The 23,804-nt window shown below is 36.2% G+C and overlaps 1 protein-coding gene and 1 pseudogene across 3 annotated transcripts in view; both read right to left on the bottom strand.

The window, feature by feature from the left end:
* The window catches only part of RPS6KA6 (ribosomal protein S6 kinase A6), a 166,271-nt gene that overhangs the window by 41,125 nt on the left and 101,342 nt on the right, over window positions 1–23,804 (bottom strand). For 2 of the 3 annotated variants that reach the window (XM_036439817.2, XM_036439819.2), the window contains 6 exons: window positions 23,007–23,065; window positions 10,714–10,816; window positions 8,433–8,563; window positions 7,583–7,705; window positions 7,005–7,094; window positions 2,480–2,638 (listed from right to left, as the gene is read on the bottom strand). In XM_036439817.2, coding sequence (XP_036295710.1) covers window positions 2,480–2,638; window positions 7,005–7,094; window positions 7,583–7,705; window positions 8,433–8,563; window positions 10,714–10,816; window positions 23,007–23,065 — 665 coding nt within the window. The remainder of the gene's footprint in view (window positions 1–2,479; window positions 2,639–7,004; window positions 7,095–7,582; window positions 7,706–8,432; window positions 8,564–10,713; window positions 10,817–23,006; window positions 23,066–23,804) is intronic. The other variant, XM_036439820.2, reaches the window with a different exon arrangement.
* LOC118720130 lies at window positions 4,950–6,179 on the bottom strand (annotated as a pseudogene).

The following is a 23,804-nucleotide window of genomic DNA, read 5'->3' as shown; positions in this document are numbered from 1 at the left end:
ATTTCTATCTTAACCAGCAGTTCACTTCACTGAAAGATACTTAAAGACAAGGACCAAGTCTTTCTCATATTTGAATCTGTAATACTTTTATAATACATGGCATATAGAAATGCTAAATACATCTCTGTCATTAATTTATTTAATTGATGTAAGAAACTGAAGGTTTCTAAAATAATATGCTAAAGTAAAAGTGCTTAGTATGCCCACCACCCAAAGTCAAATAATCTTCCGTCACCATATATTTGGTGCCCTTGTAAAATACACATCATGCTTCACAGAAATGTATCCTTGAAACTTATATGATCTTATTAACCAATGTTACCCCCAATAAATTAAAAAATATATATATTTTATTGATTTTTCAGAGAGGAAGAGAGAGGAATAGAGTTAGAAATATCAATGAGAGAGAAACATCGATCAGCTGCCTCTTGCACACCCCCTACTGGGGATGTGCCCGCAACCAAGGTACATGCCCTTGACCAGAATTGAACCTTGAACAGAAGGGTCCGACTCTCTATCCACTGAGCCAAACTGGTTTCAGCACCTCCAATAAATTTAAATAAAAATGTATTATTTAAATAAAAATAAATAAAAAAGAAAAGCTGTTTATAATTTTCCTCTTCTCAAAATAGCTGGTCATCCTTTATTTTAGAGTGTTGATAAAAACAATCAAGCAATTATTTTTTAAAAATATATACACTTTATTGATTTTTTACAGAGAGGAAAGGAGAGAGATAGAGAGTTAGAAACATCAATGAGAGAGAATCATCAATCAGCGTCCTCTTGCACACCTCCCACTGGGGATGTGTCCGCAACCCAGGTTCATGCTCTTGACCGGAATCGAATCTGGGACCTTTCAGTCCACAGGCTGACGCTCTATCCACTGAGCCAAATTGGTTTCGGCCAAGCAATTAAATTATAATAGCCATTATATTTTTAAAATTGAAAAATGTAGTACATTAAACCAGACACAAAACAGAGTACTTGCTTATTTTTCTTATTTATAAAAGGAGACCATGTAGTTTTCACTGTGCAAATTCTGAGTTGATCATTAATTTATTGTTTATACTTATGTGCATTCATATCTACTATTACATCTGATTCAGACTAAATTTTGAAATTTGTGACAATGTTGTTTCCAGAGTTGTACATTATAAGAGTTGATCTTTTTTGGTAGCATTTGCTTTCTTTATGAACAGGTAGGTAGCAAAATATCAGACCTGCTCCACTACTACAAACTTTAATAGATTAACATTTCAAATATTTAGTTTAAATTTCTTACTGTATTTGGAGGAGGGTTTGTCAAGAATCAACATATATAGTCCTTTTATTGCCAGAACTTTATATGTTAGGTATAGCATTAATACGAGTAATATTCACATGTCCTTGGATAATCCTTTTATGTTTCACTTTTAAATTTGATTAGGTTTGGCTGACCAGTGTTGCTCAATGGTTGAGTGTCAAACTATAAACCAAGAGGTAATGGTTCAATTCCTGGACAGGACACAGGCCTGCGTTGTTGGCTCAGTCACCAATGGGTGTAGGCATGAGGTAACCAATCAATGGTTCTCTCTCATAATTGATGTTTCTATCTCTCTCCCTCTCCCTTCCTCTCTGAAATCAATAAAAATAAAAATTTGATTAGGTTTAATAATTTCAAAGTCAATTTAATAATTCAATTACATAACCCAAACCACTTTTAAAACTAATATGCTGCTAAATTAGGGTCAACAGGCAGAGTGAACAAAATGATAACATTTTCTAACTTCCTAATTCTATAACCTTCACTACTTTATGAGTATTACTGGAGGCCCAATGCATGAAATTTATGCATGGGGGTGTGTGTCTGTCCCTCAGCAAGCCTGAACCCTCTCCACTCTGAAACCCCATGAGAGACATTCATCTCACAATCCAGGACTTCTGGCTTCCAACTGCTCACCTGCCTGCCTGCCTGATTGTCCTGAACCGCTTCTGCCTGCCAGCCTGATCACCCCGTAACCACTCCCCTGTCAGCTTGATCAATGCCTAACTGCCCTTCCATGATGGTCTAGTCACCCCTAACTGCCCTCCCCTGCTGGCCTGGTCCTCCCCAACTATTATTCCCTGCAAGCCTGGTCCTCCCACAACTGTCCTCTCCTGCAGGTGTCATCGCCCCCAACTGCCCTCCTCTGCCAGCCTGGTCACCCCTAACTGCCCTCTCATGAAAGCCAGGTCCCACCCAACTACCCTCCCTCCTAGCTTGATTGCCCACAACTGCACTCCCCTGCTGGTCATCTCGTATCCACATGGGGGTGGCCATCTTGTGTTGGAGTGAAGGTCAATTTGCATAATACTTTTTTATTATATAGGATTAGTATGTTCTCTATAAAATATATATTCTCTATAAAAAAGTAATTCACTTTAAGTGGTATACCCTACATATAATTTTTATGAATATACAAGTCACAGAACTGAAGGAAAGAATATAACTACAACTTACTCCTTGACAATGAAGGTAGTCAACTGTTTTAGTTATTACAAACAGTACATCACTAGCTTCCCTTTCCGAGAAACATTTTTGTTTGAGAATTCGGTCAAGTAGTTCTCCTCCTTTCATCAAATCCGTAACAAGGTAAACATATCTACCATCATCATAAACCTAAAAAAGAAAACATTTAAAAAATGTTATTATATATAATTTTAATTCTTAAATGTTTAACTTACATTTACTTTGCTTTTCTAGTGAACCTATGATGTTAAAAATATATATTTCTTCATTGCCAATATAGTAATGAAGATTAAATTGGCTAAACAGTCCCCTGAGATCATGTTAAACATATAATTTCATTAACTTTTTGGGTTGTATGGTACACTTCATCAAAGGATATAAATGAAAAAATAGAACTCTGTACCTCTCAAATGGCATCTGTCTCATTTATTATTGTGTTATAGACACTTCTCTTTCCTACTAATAGTTAGCTTCCTTTTGGCAGTAAATATATTATTAGTTTTTAATATCCTCCCCATGGTCCATTATCTGACATGGTGTATTAAACGTTTGTTGAATTCAAATACTATATCAAGGAAAATAAATTGGAAAAATAAGTGTGCCCTTTCATTTAGGGCTTGTGACATAGATAGATTAGATAGATAGATGATGATAGATAGATAGATAGATAGATAGATATAAAATACTAGTTAAAATATTAATCAAAATGCATATCTTATTATCCAAAACAAACTGATCTAGGTGATAGCTGATCTAAAGAGAAAATAGCATTATTTTATGTGAAAAGTCATCATTTAAGAACATATATTTTTAAAAAAATATATTTTATTGATTTTTACAGAGAGGAAGGAAGAGGGATAGAAAGCTAGAAACGTCGATGAGAGAGAAACATCGACCAGCTGCCTCCTGCACCCCCCCCACTGGGGATGTGCCTGCAACCAAGGTACATGCCCTTGACCAGAATTGAACCCGGGACCCTTCAATCCCCAGGTGGACGCTCTATCCACTGAGCCAAACCGGTTTCGGCAAGAACATCTATTTTTTTTAAGTAACACAGATTTTTATTGTCAAAACAAGTAAGATATATGAGCATAAGAAAAAACACAAATAAGTTAATTGTTCTCATTATTTGAGACTCTGGGGCCTCTCTATGAAAAAGTCAGTACAGCTGACTATGCAGACAACATCCTTCCAAAGTACAAATAGCAAGGATTTGATACAGTATTCAGGACAATGACCAAACTTGTCCAAAGCTTTCCCTGGTTCCTTCCTCAGTAACCTCTATTTTTATACAAGGTATGAGGTTCATTTTGAGAAAAATGATTGTCAGAAAAATATTTTCATGCTTCTACCTCTAAGAAAAAAATTCAGGCTCTGCTGACACTTGTTTCATATGAACATCCAGAATATAATCTACATATAGTTTCCACCATATGAACTTTTAAAAAGCTTAACATCTATTTATATACATTGCATCACCAGATTATTATGATCTCTGAACGCACAATAATCTGGCCACTCAATGTAGACTGACCACAGAGTTGAGATTTTAAAATACATTTTCCATGTATAAGAACTGCATTTTGGATATTTAGAAAGAAGCAGAGGACTTACTAGCCAGAGGCTGGGGGCCACTATCTCCTGGTCCCTTGACATATCAAGATATGCAAGCTTTCTCTTAAATATAAATACACTGAGTACTTTATATGTATCTATCTATCTATCTATCTATCTATCTATCTATCTATCTATCATCTATCTATCTATCTATCTAGCACTAGGTTGAATATTTTCCCTTAAATGGTTTTCCACCAAAATTCAATGAACTTAATCTTACTGTAAAGTGCAACAAAGAATATGCAAGACTTGTGTTTGTTGACACATGGAAGAGAAGCACTGCCCAGCAGAACTGTGCAGGAAGCATGGCAGTAAGAACTGCCTCTACCAGTCTCCACAAAGAAGATGGGTCCCTGCCAAGTCTGGCTTTTCTTTGTGCTCATATCTCAAACAAATGTAGCTACCCTCACTTACAAGGCTGGAGTCCAAGGTGCCAGCAGTAGAGAGGGCCAGAGACTAATCAGTGAGCATTCCTACACCATGACTTATCCATCAAGAAGCCTTGGTTTGGGAACAATACAAATGTTATCTACCTTGTAAGCAATGATCAAGGTCTTGTCTAGGCTAAATGATGAAAAAAATTGATGAGGCCTCCATACATTGCTACTCAGATTATTTAGTCTAACTTTAAATTGAAGCAATATACAATGGCTTCTCCCACACAAGGACAAGCTTTGCACAAGGGCAAGTTTCTAAAAACACAGTAATACCTCCAGTTCTAGGCTCAGTTTAAAAGTTATTTTTTAAACAAAACCACACAAACAAATAAAACCAAAAACAGAAACCTTTCCTATGTCAGACTACTGTAATAGGGAAGTAGGGGCAAGACACCTTCTATCCAGATTCACTGGAAGAGAAAGCTATAGAAGCTATTGGGTGTGAGCATATTCTATTTACGGGGTTTAAGATTATGGATCCATTGTGGTTGTTTCTTCCTTTCCATCAGTGGGATAACCATCTTGGGCAGCTTTAAGGCTGTTGGATCTTCGACCATTAGGGTAGCCTGCACGTGGATAACTAGCATTGGAGAAGGTTTTTTGGCTCCACTGCAGGGCTGGGTGCCAAAACCTCCCAAATTAGACTTATGGAGGGACCTTGGTCCAAAAAGGCTCCATTTATCTGTCCAGTTTCTGTCTTTATCCCCACTTCCAGAATCCATGGTTGCGGAGAACCAACTCCAGCTTGTCATAATTACAAGTTTCATTGAAAGGTTGATGAGACTTGGGGGCCTCAACAAGGCTGAGCCACATATGTATTTACCTGTTGGAATGGCTAAAAAGCATCTCCCCCAAACCTGAATAGGACTGCTAGCTGCCAGACAGCTCAGGGCATCTTGATCTACATTTTATTGACTCCTATTGGCCAAACACCTGAACAGCTGTAGGCTATCCCCAATCTGACAATGCTTCTGTAAATCGTACCCTTTGAAACCCTACCCTTTGAAGTGAATTATCTCCACCTTGCCTTAGGATAAATTGTGTTAATAAAAAGTGTGCATCCTGAGTCAAAGGAAGCCTTTAGCTCCTTTAGCTGAAGCTCCTCTGACCCCCAATGCCTTTCAAAACTATCTTTTGTCCTTGGACTCCTTTATTGAATCTATACACTTTTCTCCATATTGCTGAAACTTTGTAATGCTGGGACAAGAACCCCAGCACATGGTGATAGGATTTGGGTCAGATAACACTGTGGAAGAGCCAGAAGAGAGCAAACCTCCAGGCTACTGCTCAGCAGAAGGGTGGGGATTGCTTCTGGGGGCGGACTGGGCTGAGGCTGGCTGCTTCTCTTCTTTCATTATCTCTCCAATCTGTAGGTCTTTTTGTTTTGTTTGTGGAGTGCTTCTGCTACTTGAAGGTACTTGATCTCCTAGGTGATAAGGCAATAATAGGGTAGGTATCAAGCATCTCTCTCTACCCTGCCTATTGCTCAAAATGTGGAATGGTCTCCTGGGTTTGTTTTATGATTAGAGAATTCATGAGACACAGGTGGCTTTAGCCTTCATCATGGGGACCTAGTCCATACTGTCAAGAGCCAATGGCAGGTTCATGGCAGGGAAGAACACACTGGCCTCGCCTTCCTCCACCAGGCATTGACTCAAAACCATTGAAAGACTCGGATCCAGGTGCTTTTCTTATATAGATTTCAGAGCTGAGTCCCTAACACCAGAGTGAAATGATGTGATTATTACACTTATAACTATTAATGAGAAACATTGCCCAAATGCTGAAAATTATCTAAGTTAGTTGGAAAGAGTTCATATATTCCAGACATTCTGTTGCTCTGCTGCAGAGCTGCCTGCAGCCTGAGCTCTGGCACTAAAGAGGCAACAAGGACCCATGTCTCTAGAGGTTGTGGTGAATCAGGGACCCAAGACCTGGTATATTTGCGTTGTGTCAGCTGCAACCCTAAAGGCTTTACGCACTGGCCAGGGAGTGTAAACTCAATAACATCTATTAATAGGACATATGTTCATTTTACAAAACTATAGAGTAATACAATTTCACTTAAAAAATAATCCACAGTACAATAACCCATTTTTGTAGAGTTAAGAAGATAAAATGTAGAATTTGGCAGATTCCCAATGTCTGTATTTATAGTATCAAAAAATAATAAATGTTGCTGTTTGTAATATTAAGTACTTAACTAGCCAGAATATATTCAAGTAATCAGGACATTCTCATTTACCAAAAAATCATAGTTCCTTTCTGATGTTCTACACAAAGGGTAAGAAAACAGAATAATAGGGGGAAAATAATTGAAGTAGCAAATGTAAGAATCTTCAGAATGTGTTGCATGACAGCAAATTTACCATAGACATGAAAATCTTCAAAAAGAAAATAAAGTGGCAAGTCATAACTTCATTAGCTTAGATTTCGAATTAGCTTAGATTTTAAATACCTACATCTTTTAAAGTGATAATATTTGGGTGTTGTCCATAGCGCATCAAAATTTCAATTTCTTCTGAGGGGTCTCTCTTACTTTTGTCAATAACCTAAGAAATAAAACAAGACAAATCTCAGAGGGAAAAATTATGTTCTTTGTCTAAAAATTAATGTTATATTTTCAATTTGGTTATAGTTTAGAGAAAATGCTTAAAACTAAAGAATGATGCTTGCCACATATTAAACTTCAACAGTTAAAAATGTCCTATAACTGCAACAATAAAAAAAGACCATTTTCTTTAACATTATATTCCATTTAATTAAAACTACATTAGCTCATAATGTGATCCAAATGTAACAGTAAATTGTTACAATTACTCAATCTTAACATAGTACCTTAAACTATTCAAAAGCAAAATATTCATGGAATACAATGTTTCTTTAAAATAAAGTCTTGAAAATAAATTCAAAGTGAAAATATCAAGTCTTAAGAGGTTTTTCTCATTTTTTCTTTGCAATCTCCACTAGCCCCGCAGAAAAATGTCTGTTAGTTAAGTTACATATATAACCTCTAAAAAGGTAGGCTCAGGGACAATACCTTCACTGCATATTCCATGTTGGTAACTGTATGTATGCATCGCTTGCAAACAGAATAGGAGCCAACACCAATATCTTCTTTCAACTCATATACCTCACCAAATTGTGCAGCATTTCCATTTATCTGTTTTTTTAAAAAACAATACTGAGAATAATGAAATATTTTCACATTTTTGTCTTCTCTTCAAAATTTATATAGGTTGGGGCAAAAGTGGGTTTATAATTGTTAGTATGGAAAATCATCTATAATAATAAAAGCATAATATGCAAATTGACCAAATGATCCAACAGCAGAAAAACCATCTGGACAACCTTTCAGAAAGAGACAGCCAGGGCCAAGAGGCTGTGAAGAAGCTGGGGCTGCGAGGGCGGTGAAGGCCTATCCTTGCACAAATTGTGTGCATCAGGCGTCTAGTACAATAATAAATAATAATACAAAAGTAAACTCTGTGTTTTACATACTCACAACTGTAAGCCTACCTTTGTACCAACCTCTATTTATTCTAAATCTTTAAAAAATTATGAATAATCCATTATAGAATTTTTATCAGTATGTATAAATGGCTTAACCAGATCTGAACTGATCTTAAATTGTAGGTTTTCTAGATACCCAAAAACAACACAATAAGTAAACTAGTTTACATACCAGCATTACATTTTCTTTCCAAAAGAGATTACATAAATATGATTAAATGTTACTATTGTCTGCTTTATTTAAAAATATATGGAAAAATCTTTAATTCATTATTATACACATAAATAAATGAAGTTAAAATTATTATAAATTAATTAGAAATAACTGAAATAAATAATTATCCTTAAACTAAATAATTTGATTAAGTGGAATTTACCTGAACAATTGGTAATACATCTGCACTTGTGATAGGAGTGATTTTATATTCTTCAGCAATAGAAGTTGAAACAAAGCTGAATCCTTTGAAGAGTTGATGAGCATTAGCACTGCCTGGCAAACCAGGAGAATCTAATATCCAAATAAATATATTTAATTAGAATTATACAGATTTCTATAATATAAAATGTTAGCATTTCTTTGAATATAAATAAAACCACAAAAACATTAAATGTTACCATCAGACATACTATATTATTTATTTTATTTATTTTTATTATATTATCTGTCTCCCCACACTACTATGCAAACCACATGTACATTATAATTTTTGTCAGTTCATTTACTGATGCCCCCTCACTGGTGAGGACATTTGTAGGTAGCAAACATTTGTTGAGTTAGTGTATAAAACAGATTTCACCAAAAGTAAACTTCATTAAATTTTAAATTATAAGAGTCAAGGTGATATATCTCATGTCTTATCTCCTATCCATGCCTTGATAATACATTAGTATAAAAAAAAACTTTTCCAAATAGCTGCAGCAATCCGGAGAAAGAAGAACAAAGTAGATGGGATCTCAATACCAGATATCAAACAGTATTACAAAGTCACTGTTCTCAAAACTGCCTGGTACTGGCACAAGAACAGTCATATAGACCATTGGAATAGAATAGAGAACCCAGAAATCGACCCAAACAACTCTGCTTAATTAATATTTGACAAAGGAAGCAAGAACATACAATGGAGTCAAGACAGTCTATTCAATAAATGGTGTTGGGGAAAACTGGACAGATACATGCCAAAAATGAAACAGAGACAACCAACTTACACCATACACAAAATTAAATTCAAAAGGGATAAAGGACTTAAACATAAAACATGAAACCATAAAAACACTAGAGGAATTCACAGATAGCAAAATATCAGACATATGCCAAAGCAATGGAAACTAAAGAGAAAATAAACAAATGGGACTATATCGAAATAAAAAGCTTCTGCACAGCAAAAGAAACCATCAACAAAACAACAAGAAAGCCCACTGCATGGGAGAACATATTTGTCAATGTTATCTCTGATAAGGGTTTAATCTCCAACATTTACAGGGAACACATACAGCTTAATAAAAGGAAGATAAACAACCCAATAAAAAAATGAGCAATGGACCTAATTAAGTATTTTCTAAAAGAAGACAGAAGAAAGGCCAAGAGACATATGAAACCACATCCAAAGTTACTAATCATCCGAGATATGCAAATCAAAATGACAATGAAACGACCATCTCACACCTGTCAGAATGCGCAAGTGCTTGAGAGGTTGCTGAGAAAAAGGAACCCTCCTGCACTGCTGGTGGGAATGCAGACTGGTGCAGCCATTATGTACAACAATATGGACTGGTGGGTTCTCAAATCCACTAAAAAAAAAACTAAAAAAGGAACTTCCATTTGACCCAGTGATCATATTTCAAGGAATATATCCCAAGAAACTAGAAACACCAATCAGAAAGGATATATGCACCCCTATGTTCATAGCAGCACAATTTACAATAGCTGTGATTTGGAAACAGCCTAAGTGCACATCAGCAAATGAGTGGATTAAAAAACTGTGATACATCTACACAATGGAATACTATGCTGCACTAAAAAAGAAGGGGTTCTTAGCATTTGCAACAGCATGGATGGAAATAGAGAGCATTATGCTAAGTGAAATAAGCCAGTCAGAGAAAGATAAATATCACATGATCTCACTAACTTATGGAATATAATGAACAACAGAAACTGATGAGCAAAAACAGATCCAGAGACAGAGAAACATCGATCAGACCTTCAACCTCAGAGAGAAGGGAGAGAAGGGTGGGGGTAAGGGAGATAGGTCAACTAATGGACTTGTATGCATGCATATCACCCTAACCAATGGACCCAGACAATAATGGGGTGAGGGAATAAGTGGGGGGTTAGGGGGTAATGAGGGGATAAGGACACATATGTGATACCTTAAGCAATAAAGAATTAAAAAAAAAAAAAGGAAAAAAAAAACTATTTTAAAACAAAGCAAAGAAAACTTTTATCCTTCACTCTATTCCCTTCCTCTCTGATAAATATTTCCAATTTAAAGGATGTACTTGAAAGGTGCCTAAGCAAAGCTGTATGTGGAATCCACATTTCTATGAGACAAACCAACCCTCTGGAAACTTAATTCATTTAGTTTTTACTTACGAAGCTAGTTTACTTTTTAAGCATCTAATTGAATAAAAGCCCTAATGTTACACATGAATATGCATTACCTTTGGGTGTTTTTGCAGTAAATTCAGGATCAAAACAAAAGGTATCATCTGGTTTTCCAGAAGCAGGTTTGAAAGGAGGTTGAACTTCTCTTTTATATAATTTCTAGAAGCAACAGAATAACATAAAAACATAGTAACACATCAAAAATCATTATACTTTGTAAGATAAACCAGAACATAATACAGAAGAATCACAATTTCATAAGTGAAATTTCAACAAGCTTCAGATGCCTGTTAATTAAATTCTAAAATATTTGAGTAATAATGTACAGAATCAAGTGACACCAGGAAAAATATTAGTGATGCCACACATTGCATTTACAAAGAATAATGATGTTGGGTTTGGGATATCAAATGTCTTCAATTTTTACTGGTAAAATAATCATACAGAATATGTTGCAATGTTATCATGGAGAAATAACTAACAATACTAAAATATTTTCAAATTAATAATTACATCATTTTCAATAAAACTATTTAACCTAAATATTTTGTTTCATTTAAAATATGCACTAAGGTTTCTGTAGAGCAAAAGAAACTATCAATGAAACAAGAGGAGAGACCATTGCATGGGAGAACATATATGCCAATGTTATCTCTGTTACTGGTTTAATCTCCAAAATTTAAAGGGAACTCATACAACTTAAAAAAAGGAAAATAGATGAAACCGGTTTGGCTCAGCGGTAGAGCTTTCGTCTGCGGACTGAAAGGTCCCAGGTTCGATTCTGGTCAAGGGCATGTACATTGGTTGCGGGCACAACCCCAGGAGGGGGTGTGCAAGAGGCAGCTGGTTGATGTTTCTCTCTCATCGACGTTTCTAGTTCTCTATCTCTCTCCCTTCCTCTCTGTAAGAAATCAATAAAATATATTTTTTTAAAAAAGGAAGATAAACAATCTAATAAAAAAATGGGCAAAGGACCCAAATATTGATAGATACTTTTTGAAAGAGGACATACAGAAAGCCAAAAGTCATATGAAAACATTCTCAAAGTCACTAATCATCTGAGAGATGCAAATCAACACAATGAAATACCATCTCATACCTGTCAGAATGGCTATCATAGAGGGGGAAACCAAGATGGCAGCATAGGTAATTACCTAAACTCCTGCCTTGAACAACAATTTCAAAACTACAACTAAAAGACAGAACGGACATCATCCAGAGCCACAGGAAAGCTGGCTGAGTGGAAATTCTACAACTAGAAGGAAAGAGAACAGCTCACAGAGAATTAGAGGAGTGGCAAAGGGCTGAGGTACGGAGACATGCACACAGAGGGGAAGGGCGGCTGAGTGCCTGTCTGGCTTTCACTGGTGGGAGGGGGAAGGAAGCCTCCAACTGCACTGAACCCCAGTTCCAACTGGACTGAACCCCAATTCCGGCCAAAACCCTGTGGATGCAGGCTCATATGGAGGTAGTCTGGACTGTCAGAGTGAGGGGTACACAGAGACTCAGAGGAGCCGTGACGGACAGGGGTCTGGAGGCACGCACTCATGAGTGCATGCAGAGAAGACTGACTGCAGATGTTGCCACTGGCTTTCTCTAGCAGAAAAGAGTCGGAAGCTCCTGACTGCACTGTAACCCAATTCTGATTTCACTGAACCCAAGTTCCGGGTGAGCCCTTGCTCTTACGGGAGGAATCTGGACTGCAAGCCAGAAACTCAGGGGAGCCGCAGAAGGCAGAGGTCTGGAGGCGTGTGTGCAAGGGCAGGGCTGACCAGAAGCCAATACTGAATGCTCAGCCCTGAGACTCTGCCCCATCCAAGCTGAGCACAGAGGCTTTTCCAATTTTGCAAGTCTTATCCTATAAGGCTCTCTCCAGCACAGAAGGTCTCCTGGCATAGACCAAGCTGATACTCATAGCCAATTGGCCTGGAGGTCAATTTCTCCCAGTGATACTAACAATCATCAAGATTTAACTACAACAAGGCTGTACACGCAGTCCACAAAGGGGTGCAACAAGAGTGTCCACCTCAGGTAACTGGGGAGGCTGACCTATTGGGCCATATAAAAAACCTAGCACTTAAAGCTACCCTACCAACTCAAGGAAACAGTGAAAATGCAGAGACAAAGAAACAGATCACAAATGAAAGAAATGGAGGAGAACAAAAGACTGGATATAGAATTCAAAATTATGGTTGTAAGGTTTTTCAAGAATTTCCTAGAAAAGACTAAAAAATTTAGCAAGACCCTTGAGGATATGAAAAAGGATCAACTAGAAATTAAACATACACTTACTGGAAAAAAAATATTATACAGAGACCAACATCAGACTAGAGGAATTCAAGAATAAAGTCAAAGATTTGAAATACAAAGAAGCAAAAAACACTCAACAGGAAAACAAAAAGAAAAAAGAATTAAAAAAAGTGAAGATAGTGTAAGAAGCCTCTGCAACAACTTTAAGGGTACCAACATCAGAATAATGGGAGTGCCAGAAGAAGAGAGAGAGCAAGATATTGAAAACCCATTTGAAGAAATAATGACTGAAAACGTCACCCACCTGGTGAAAGAAATAGACTTACATGTCCAGGAAGTGCACAGAACCCCAAACAAAAGGAATCCAAAGAGGACCACACCAAGACACATCATAATTAAAATGCCAAGAGCAAAATACAAAGAGAGAATCTTAAAAGCAGCAAGAGAAAAACAGTTAATTACCTACAATGGAACACCCATATGATTGTCAGCTGATTTCTCAACAGAAACTATGCTAGCCAGACGGCAGTGGCAAGAAATATTCAAAGTGATGAATAGCAAGAACCTACAACCAAAATTATTCTGTCCAGCAAAGTTATCATTCAGAATTGAAGGTCAGATAAAGAGCTTCACAGTCAAGAAAAAGCTAAAGGATTTTATCACCACCAAACCAGTATTATGTGCAATGCTGAAAGGTATTCTAAAAGAAGAGGAAGAAGAAGAAAAAGATAAAGATAAAAATTATGAACAACATATACATATCTGCCAACAAGTGGACCTAAAAATCTAGTGAATTAAACATCTGAGGAATAGAATAAATTGGTGAATATAATAGAATCATTGTCATAGAACAGGAGTGGAGTGAAAATTCTCAGGGGAAAAGGTATATATGGGGGGGGGGGATGCAGGAAGAGAATGGACAAAAATCGTACACCTATGGATGAGGACAGTCGGGGAAGAGGTAAGGGCAGAGGATGGGGTGGGAACCAGGTGGAGGGGAGCTATGGTGGGAAAAAAGGAGAAATGATTGTAATAATCTGAACAATAAAGATTTATTAAATAAAAAAAAGAAAGGTTTGATACAAGCTCTGGTGAGATGAGAGATGGAATCAAATCTTTTTAAAAGGGAAAAGGAAAAGTATTAGATACACTGTCTATCACCAGACTGCTTTCCATAGTGAATGTACCAGGTTACATTCCCACCAGAAGTGAATGAGAGTTCACTTTTCTCCACAACCTCTCCAATACTTGTTATTGCTTATCTTATATATAATGGCCACTCAAACAGGTGTGAAGTGGTATCCCATTGTAGCTTTGATTTGTATTTCCCTAATTTCCAGCCAGATCGAACATCTTTTATATGTCTATTGGCTGTTTGTATGTCTTCTTGGGAGATGTGTTTTTATAGCTGCTCTGCTCACTTTTTAAAAAAATATATATTTTATTGATTTTTTACAGAGAGGAGGAGAGAGGGATAGAGAGCTAGAAACATCTATGAGAGAGAAACATCGACCAGCTGCCTCTTGCACACCCCCTCCTGGGGATGTGCCCACAACCAATGTACATGCCCTTGACCGGAATCAAACCTGGGACCTTTCAGTCTGCAGACCAAAGCTCTACTGCTGAGCCAAACCGGCTTCGGCTGCTCTGCTCACTTTTTGATTGGGTTGTTTATTTGGTGTTGAGTCTTATGAGTTCTTTATATGTTTTAGAAATTAAACCCTTGCAAGAGGCAGCTGGTAGATGTTTCTCTCTCATCAGTGTTTCTAACTCTGTATTTCTCTCCCTTCGTCTCTGAAAAAAAAAATCAATATATTTTTTAAAGAAAGAAAATAAATTAAATTAAACCCTTGTAGGAGCTACTATTTGCAAATATCATATTATATCTTATTATAGGATATGATAAGACCTATCTGGTTGGCTGCCTGTTTGTTTTGTTGTTGTCAGTTATTTTTTCTTTCTTTATTTTTTTCTATGCAGTAGCTTTTTAGTTTGATACAGCCCCATTCATTTATTGTTGTCTTTACTTTCCTTGCCTTTTGCGCCAAGTTCATAAAAATGTTCTTTAAAACCCAGGTCCACAAATTTGGTACCTAAATTTTCTTTGATGTAACTTATTGTCTCAGTTCTTATAGGTCTTTAATCCATTTTTATTTTATTTTATTTTATTTTATTTTATTTTTTTACAGAGAGGAAGTGAGAGGCATAGAGTGTTAGAAACATCGATGAGAGAGAAACATCAATCAGCTGCCTCCTGCACACCCACCACTGGGGATGTGCCAGCAACCAAGGTACATGCCCTTGACTGGAATTGAACCTGGGACCCTTCAGTCAGCAGGCCAACACTCTATCCACTGAGTCAACCAGTTTTGGCCTTTGATCAATTTTTAATTAATTTTAGTACATGGGGACAAAATGCAATCCAGTTTCAATCATTTACGTGTGTCTTGCCAGTTTTCCTAGCACCATTTATTTACTCCATTGAGTGTTTCTGGCTCCTTTGTAGAAAATTATCTGTCCATATACATGTTTATTTGTAGCTGGACTCTTTATTCTGTTCTATTGATCTGTTTGTCTATTTTCTGTCAATACCATGCTGTTTTTATTATTGTAGCTCTGTAGTATAATTTGAAGACAGGTAGCATGATATCTCCAACTTTGTTTTTACTCAGTATTGTTTTGTCTATTCAAGGTCTTTTGTGGTCTGATGATTTCTTGTCCTATGTCTTTAAAAACTGACATTGGTGTTTTGATGGGGGTTGCATTAAATCGGTATATTGCTTTGGGAAGTATGGGATGAACTATGTTGGTTCATCCAATCCATGAACAAGGCTTATTTTCCAATTTGTTGTATTTTTTTTTCAATCTCTTTTAATCATGCTTTGAAATTTTTAGTATGTAGGTCTTTCACACTCTTAAGTTTATTCTTAAGAATTTTTTTTCCTTTTGATTGATCTCTTCCCCTTACCCCCATCCTCCCTTACTTTCCCTCTGAGGTTTGAGAGTCTGATCGCTGGTTCTCTTTCTCTGGGTCTGTTTGTGTTGTTCATTATTTCCTCTAAATGTGTGAGATCATGTGATCCAAGAAATACCCTTGTAAGAACCTAAACTGCAACAAGCCATAATGGTTATGCTGAGAGGCACATGAATCAGCCTGTAGTGAGTTCCTTTGCAATTTCAAAAGAAATTATTTTTTATTGCCTTTTTCTGAAGTTTTGTTATTAGTATATAGTAAGGCAATGGATTTTTGCACAGTGATTTTGTATCCTGCAATTTGACTGTATTTGTTTATTATTTCTAATCATTTTTTGGTATAGAGTCTTTAGATATTTCTATATACTTCATGTCTGCAAAAGTGAGTTTTACTTCTTCCCTATTTGAATACCTCTTGCCTTATTGTTGTGGCTAGGACATTCAGCACTGTGTTGAATAAGAGTGATGGCAGTGGATATCCTTGTCTTTTTCCTGGTCTTAGGGAAAAAGCCTTCACTTTTTCAGCATTGAGTATGGTATTAGCTGAGGGTTTGTCACATATGTCCTTTATTATATTATGTTGAGGTAGTTTCTTTCTATTCCAATTTTATTGAGTGTTTTAATCATAAATGAATGTTGTAATTATCAAATGCTTATTTTGAATCTCTTGATAAAATCATATGTTTTATCCTTCCTTTTTTTAATGTGGTTTAGTACATTGACTTATTTGCATATGTTGAACCATTTTTGTGCCCTTCGCATGAACCCTAGTTGATCATATTATTTTTTCATGTACTGTTATATTTGATTTAATAGTATTTTGTTTAGGATTTTTGCATCTGTATTCATTAGAGATACTGGTCTGTAGTTTTTTTTGTGTGTTATCTTTACCAGGTTTTGGTATCAGGATTATATTGTTCTCATAGAATGTATTAGGAAGTATTGCCTACTCTTTAATTTTTTGGAAGAATTTGAGGATAGGTTTTAAATCTTTGAATGTTTGGTAGAATTCACTGCTGAAACCATTTGGTTCTGGACTTTTGTTTTTGATAGTTTTTTATGGTTGTTTCAATTTTCACACTGCTGATTGGTCTATTTAGATTTTTCTATTTTTCATGATTAGGTCTAAGGAGGTTATATATTTCTAGGAACTTATCCATTTCTTCAAGATTATTTAATTTAGTGGCATATACTCTTTCATAATATTCTAGTATGATCCTTTTTATATCTGTGATGTCTGTGTTGATTTCTCTCTTACTTCTGACTTTGTTTATATGGGTCTTTTACTTTTTTTTTCCTTGTCAAGGTTAGCCAGGGTTTGTTAATTTTATTAGTCTTTCCAAAGAACCAGATAGTTCTTTGTTTATTAATTTTTGACAGTCTTTCTTTTCTCTATACTGTTCAATTTTTTATTATTCCTTTTCTTCTGCTGACTTTAGTTTGCTTTTGTTCTTCTTTTGCTAGTTCTTTAAGCTGTGATGTTAGATTATTTACTTGAGATTTCTCTTGTTTCTTGAGATAGGCCTGTAATAATATAATCTTTTTTGTTATTGCTTTCACTGCATCCTGGAATTTTTGATATGTTGTATTCTTATTCTCATTTTTATTTATTTATTTATTTATTTATTTATTTATTTATTTTTATTTTAAAAATTTTTTTATTGACTTTCTTACAGAGAGGAAGGGAGAGAGATAGAGAGCTAGAAACATCGATGAGAGAGAAACATCGACCAGCTGCTTCTTGCACACCCCCTACCGGGGATGTGCCCGCAACCAATGTACATGCCCTTGGCTGGAATCGAACCTGGGACCTTTCAGTCCGCATAGCGACGCTCTACCACTGAGCCAAACCGGTTTCAGCTCATTTTTATTTATATATCTTTTTATTTCATCCTTTATTTCTTCTTTGATCCAATTATTTTTTTAGTAGTATGTTGTTTAATATCCTCACATTTGGGGGGTTCTTTATTTTCTTTGTGCAGTTGATTTCTAATTTCAGGGCATCATAATTAAAGAATATGCTTAGTATGATTTCAATCCTCTTGAATTTGTTGATTCTAGTTTTGTGACACAACGTATGGTCTATTCTTGAGAATGTTCCACGTGCACATAGGAATGTATTGATATATCTGATGTCCTGAGATGAAAGGTGGAGTATATATGTTAATAAATGTTATTTTTTCTTGATGTAGTGCTCCCTTTATCATTATAAATTGTCCACCTTTGTCTCTTGTTATCTTGAAAATTAATTTTGTCATATATACGTAATGCTATAACTGCTTTTCTGTAGATTTGCTTGCAGAATCACTTTCCACCCTTTTATTTTGCAGCTTAGATGTGTCTATTATAGGAATCATATGGTTGTGTTTTGTTTTATTTATTCACTCTGCTATTCTGTGCCTCTTTCTTGGTGAATTTATACCATTTATTTTACCTTTAGGGTAATTACTAACAAATGAGGATGTCCAACAGCCATTTTATCTTTTGTTTTCTGGTTAGCTTTGTGCCTCCATTTAAAAAAAATTGTTTCTATCTGTGTGTTTTTGTTTGGTGGTATTTCATATTTCTTTCCTCTGTTTCCAATTTTTTTAAGGCTCTGTCCTGTTTTGGGAACTTTGTGTGTGGTTACCATTAGGTTTCTAAAAAATAAAGTTTCATATATACCTTAGTTTACTTTTTTAAGTGCATCTCATCTTCTTGTTCCTATGACAGCTTAGATTTTCACCCCTTCCCCTTTTATGTTTTTGTTCTCACAAACTATGCCTGTTTATGCTGTAAGTTTTTGGTGATCTTATTCATAGTGTTGTGACCTTATGTTCTTTGTTTTAGGTAGAATAAAGCCCTTGAACATTTCCTGCAATGGCTGTTTTCTGGTGATAAAATTCCTCAACTTCTGTATGTCTGTAACATCTTTATTTCTCCTTCATATTAAAAAAATAATTTTGCTGGATATATTATTTATGGCTAGTAATTTCACTTTTTCTGATGTGTGGCTATTTTCTTCCATACTCTTTTGGCTTGTATAGTTTCTGCTGAGAAGTCTGATGAAATTCTGATGGGTTTTTCTTTATAAGTCCCTTCCTTCTTTTCACTGGCTGCTTTGAGAATTTTTCATTGGTCATTAATTTTTGACAGTTTTAATATGAAGAGCGCTGGAGGAAACCTCTTTGGATTGAGGTAACTGGGTGCTCTGTTTGCTTCTTGGAATCAAGGAGCTAGTTCTTTCCATAGATTTGGGAAGTTATCACCCACTATTTGAATAGACTCTCCATTGTTGCCACCTCTCTCTCTTCCTCCACTGGAATGCCTATTATTCTAATACTAGAGGCCTAGTGCACAAAATTTGTGCATGGGGGGTGTCCCTCAGCCCAGTCTTCACCATCTACAATTAGGGAACATCCCTCTCACAATCCAGGATTGCTGGCTCCCAACTGCTCGCCTGACTGCCTTCCTGATTGCCCCTAACCGCTTCTGCCTGCCAGCCTGATCACCCCCTAACCTCTCCCCTGCCAGCCTAATTTATGTCTAACTGCTCCCCTGCCAGCCTGTTTGTCCCCAACTTCCATTCTATGCCTGCCTGGTCAACCCTAACTTCCCTCCCCTGCTGGCCTGATCACCCACAACTGCCATCCCTTGCAGGCCTGGTCCCTCCCAACTACCCTCCCCTGCTGGTCATGTGGTGGCCATCTTGTGTCCACATGGGGGCAGTATCTTTGACCACATGGGGGCAGCCATCTTGTGTGTTGGAGTGATGGTCAATCTGCATATTACTCTTTTATTAGATAGGATAGAGGCCTGGTGCACAGGTGGGGGCCAGCTGGTTTGCCCTGAAGGGTATCCTGGATCAGGGTGGGGGTTCCCTTAGGGCATGGTGCAGCCTAGGTGAGGGGCCTGTGGTAGTTTGCAGGCTGGTCACCCCCCCACCCCCCGCAGAGACCCAAGCAGAGGCCCTGGTATCTGGGATTTATTTATCTTCTACAATTGAAACTTGGTAGACTGGAGCGATGCCAAGCCTTCTGCTCTCTATGTGGTGGCAGGGGAATTATTTACCTTCTATAATTAAAACTTTGTAGCCTTAAGTGGAGGCCTGGGCGGGCCAGGGTGTGAGGAAAGCTTGGCTTCCTCCATTGCCTGGGAAACGCAAGCCTCCCCCCTGCTTTCTCTGTGGCCACAGCCATCTTAGTTGAGTTAATTTGCATACTCTCTGATTTGTTGGTGGACGTGGCTTGTTGGTATAGCAGAGTGGTGGTTAATTTGCATATTACTCTTTTAGTAGATAGGATTGCTTTTTCTGATGGTGTCAGATAGTTCTTGTAGACCCCTTTCATTTTTTTTCTTTTTAATGCTTAGGTCTCTCTTTTCTTCCCTATGCATCATTTCTACATTCTTCTCTTCGATATCACTAATTATTTCCTCCATCAGCTTAGCTCTATTTTTTATGCTTAGTATTTCACTCTTAAACTTATTAATTAGTGCTTCATTTCCATGATTTTTCATTGGTTCTTTTTCAAAGTTTCAATCCCATTGGTGAAGTACTTGATTTGTTTATTGATATGTTTTCTGAGTGCATTGAACTGCCTGTCTACTTCCTCACATCCTATTGAGTATTTTCTGAACTGCAATCTTGAAATCTGTCATTTATATCACATATTTCTATGTGTCTTAGCTTGCTTTCTAGAGATTTTTCATTTTCTTTCTGATCATCCTTGTTACAATGATTATTCATGGTCTTTGCTGTTCTCTTTGCCTAGACATTTATATCTGTCCATTTTAATGGTGGACAATAGCTTCATCTGAAGAGGATTTTCTACTATTTTCCAGTAGATTGTGCTGAACTATAAGATGTTTTAGCTCTGTGATTTCCTAGTTTTGACACAGGGCTTCCTTCAGACTGTACAGCTGCACAGCTTGGAGGGTGGGGTTTGTTTTGTCCTCAACATAATGGCAAACCCTGATCCCCTGGGGTCCTGTCCCAAGCACCCCACATGGGGATCATTACAGAGGGAATGAGCAGTTCTACTGAAATAGATTTTGGTTTACAGATAATGTGATCCTTGACCCAAATCCAAGAGCAAGGGGAGAATTTAGGGAATCCGAATGGCCACAGTGCTCTGTGGTTCTATTTTTTGTCAAAAACACTACTGCCCTGCCAAACATTAGAGAGTTACAGAACAGAACCCCTTGCTTTGTTAGGTATCTGCTCCCTCCTCTGCCTGTTGGACTGCACCCAGCAACTCTTTGTTCCTTCAGGCCACTGGCAGCGCCTGGAACAGCTAGGTCCCTTTCTTCTCCCAGATGCACTGCAAGTTCCAAGCTGCAGGGCTGTATCTTTGCTTTCCTCCCTTCTCATATCCCAGTTTATTATCGGTTGGCCACCTTTAGAGGTATCTATGTGTATGTCTCTCAAGTGTGCCTCTGTATTAAGCAGGGAATTCTTTGTTGAATTATATTTGGTTTACTTGTTGTAATTTCCCTGGGAGAGGCCAAGGGGATCTCTCACACTTTCATTTCTCTTATGTCCACAATTTTCATTTATATTTACATAAACATGCCACTGTTGTTGTTTTTTTTTAATTTAAATTAAGACCAAGGAATATAAACTGTTTAGATATAAAAATGATGGAGCCTGGCTGGTGTTGTTCAATGATTGAGCATCAATCTATAGATCAGGAGGTCTCCCTTCCATTCCCATTAAGGACACATGTCTGGGTTGCTGGTTTGATGTCCAGTAGGGGGTGTGCACGAGGCAGTCAATCAATAATTCTCTCTAATCATTGATGTTTCTAACTCTCCCTCTCTCGTCCCCTATGAATACAATACAAATGAAAAATAAAGAATGATGGAAAATAAAAATTTCCAATTTCTCTAGGTATGGGGAAAAGGAAGAGTAGAAAAGCATTAAAAAAATTACAAGGGGTTACAAGACACCAAAAGAGGATGCAACAAATATATAAAAGGGAACTCACATGTACTATGTTAATTGACTGGCGATTTAGGGTATTAATACTAATGACTTCCACCAAAAATAAAAATAGCCTTCTAAACCATGTTCCATAAGCCATATGTTACGATGATTTAATCATTTAATAGTGGCTGTCTGCATATGCCCTAGAATTTAAGAGATTGTTTTCTTTTGAAAAAAATTTCAATACCAATAATAGAATTAGAAAAGAAAAAAAATTACCTATCATTATTCATAGTACATAAAATACATAAAGCAATGTGTTAAACAGACAATAAAAATAGGGTTTTCTAAGAAAAGTTTATTAGTCTAAGAATTGCAACCTAAAAATTTATTATACTTAATGGAAATTTGCATGTTTCTATTTTCATGTTCTCTCAAATATTAGTGAAATATCTGTACATAAACATTCACTCATTAATAAATCTGTCCTAACACATGACAGAGAACCACTTGAAATTAAAAAAAACATCTTAAATTCTATGTAGAATTATTTTTTAATAAGAACTGCTATATCATTCATCCATTTTCCTCTTTCTCTTCCTCCTCTACATTCTCCAACCTAGAACAGGGGAGAATGTTACCCATACTTAACAGTTAAAATAAATGAGAAACAAAAACTTACTAAATATCATCCACACATTTACTGCTTCCAGGTAATTTTATTTAAAGCGGTAGCATATCATAGCAATTACCTTAAACTATAAGATGTGTGGATGAATTTGGAACAACACAGATGAATCTTGAGGGTTACACTAAATGAAACAAGTCAGGTGGTAAAGGACAAAACCTTATGATTTCATTCATAAGTGAAATATTGAAGACATGAATAAACAAAACAAAAAGTTCATACATACAGACAACAGATTAGTGGTTAACCAGAAGGGAAGTGGGTGGAGGGGGAAACAGGTAAAGGGGTTTAATTATATGGTGACAGATGGAAACTAGACTTTTGATGGTGAGAATGCAATAGTGTATAAAATCAAATTATAATGTTGTATACTTGAAACTTACGTTATTAATCAATGTTGCCCCAATAAAAATAATCCCATACTAGTAAAACAAATGAATTTAGTTAACCAGCAGAGTCAATATATTACAATTTACTCTTCAGCTTTTGCTCATAATGAAGTTACTCAGTAACAAGCTTTCTAGTGAACTTACATTCCAGTCAATATTTGCAAAAAAATGATGTCTTTTGATTTCCTCAACTCCTTCTGAACCTATAAAAACAGAAAGACTTTTTTTTACTGATGTAATTTTTAAGAATCTTTACACCTGGCTTTTAAGCTGTGATCTATAAAGAGCACTACACACATTTTATAGATTCCTTATAGTGAAAGGTTTAAGACATCTCATATGATATTTTATTATAATTGCTTTTTTCAATTTAATATGAAAAATATTCAAATTGAAGCACATAGAATAAAATAAAATATTGAAATGCCTTCCAAATTGAATCAAAATCATATTTAATACAACTTTAAATTTAAGTACATTTTCTTCATAGTTGAGCCTATCACCTCATATCTATACACAAATATAAAACAACATAATAAAGTGACATTGAAATTTTAACATAAGGTCATAAATAGGATATATGAAAGAATTACATCTGGGTCCAGGATAAGGTTACCTGAAAGTGGCCAAGTAATAAGTTATGGAAACATAATATTTACATTTAATATTATTGGAAGGACAAAACAATTATCTTCAAATATCAAAAAGGATTACCTACTATACAATTCTGTGAACTATTTCAAAAAAAGAAATGCATACAATATATATAATTATATTAAACAGAAATATTGAATAACTAGGCCACTACATTTTTAAATCATATACACACAGAATTTACTGGAATCATTGCACATATAAAATGCAAAGTTCTAAGTATAAATATATAGCAGCAGTAAAAGATCTTAAGCCAGAAAACATAAAGTTATAATTATCATCTCAAAG

This window comes from Pipistrellus kuhlii, unplaced genomic scaffold (assembly GCF_014108245.1).
Source record: "Pipistrellus kuhlii isolate mPipKuh1 unplaced genomic scaffold, mPipKuh1.p scaffold_m20_p_16, whole genome shotgun sequence".
In the NCBI taxonomy this organism is placed as follows: Eukaryota; Metazoa; Chordata; class Mammalia; order Chiroptera; family Vespertilionidae; genus Pipistrellus; species Pipistrellus kuhlii.
This window is presented reverse-complemented; position numbering and strand designations above follow the sequence as displayed.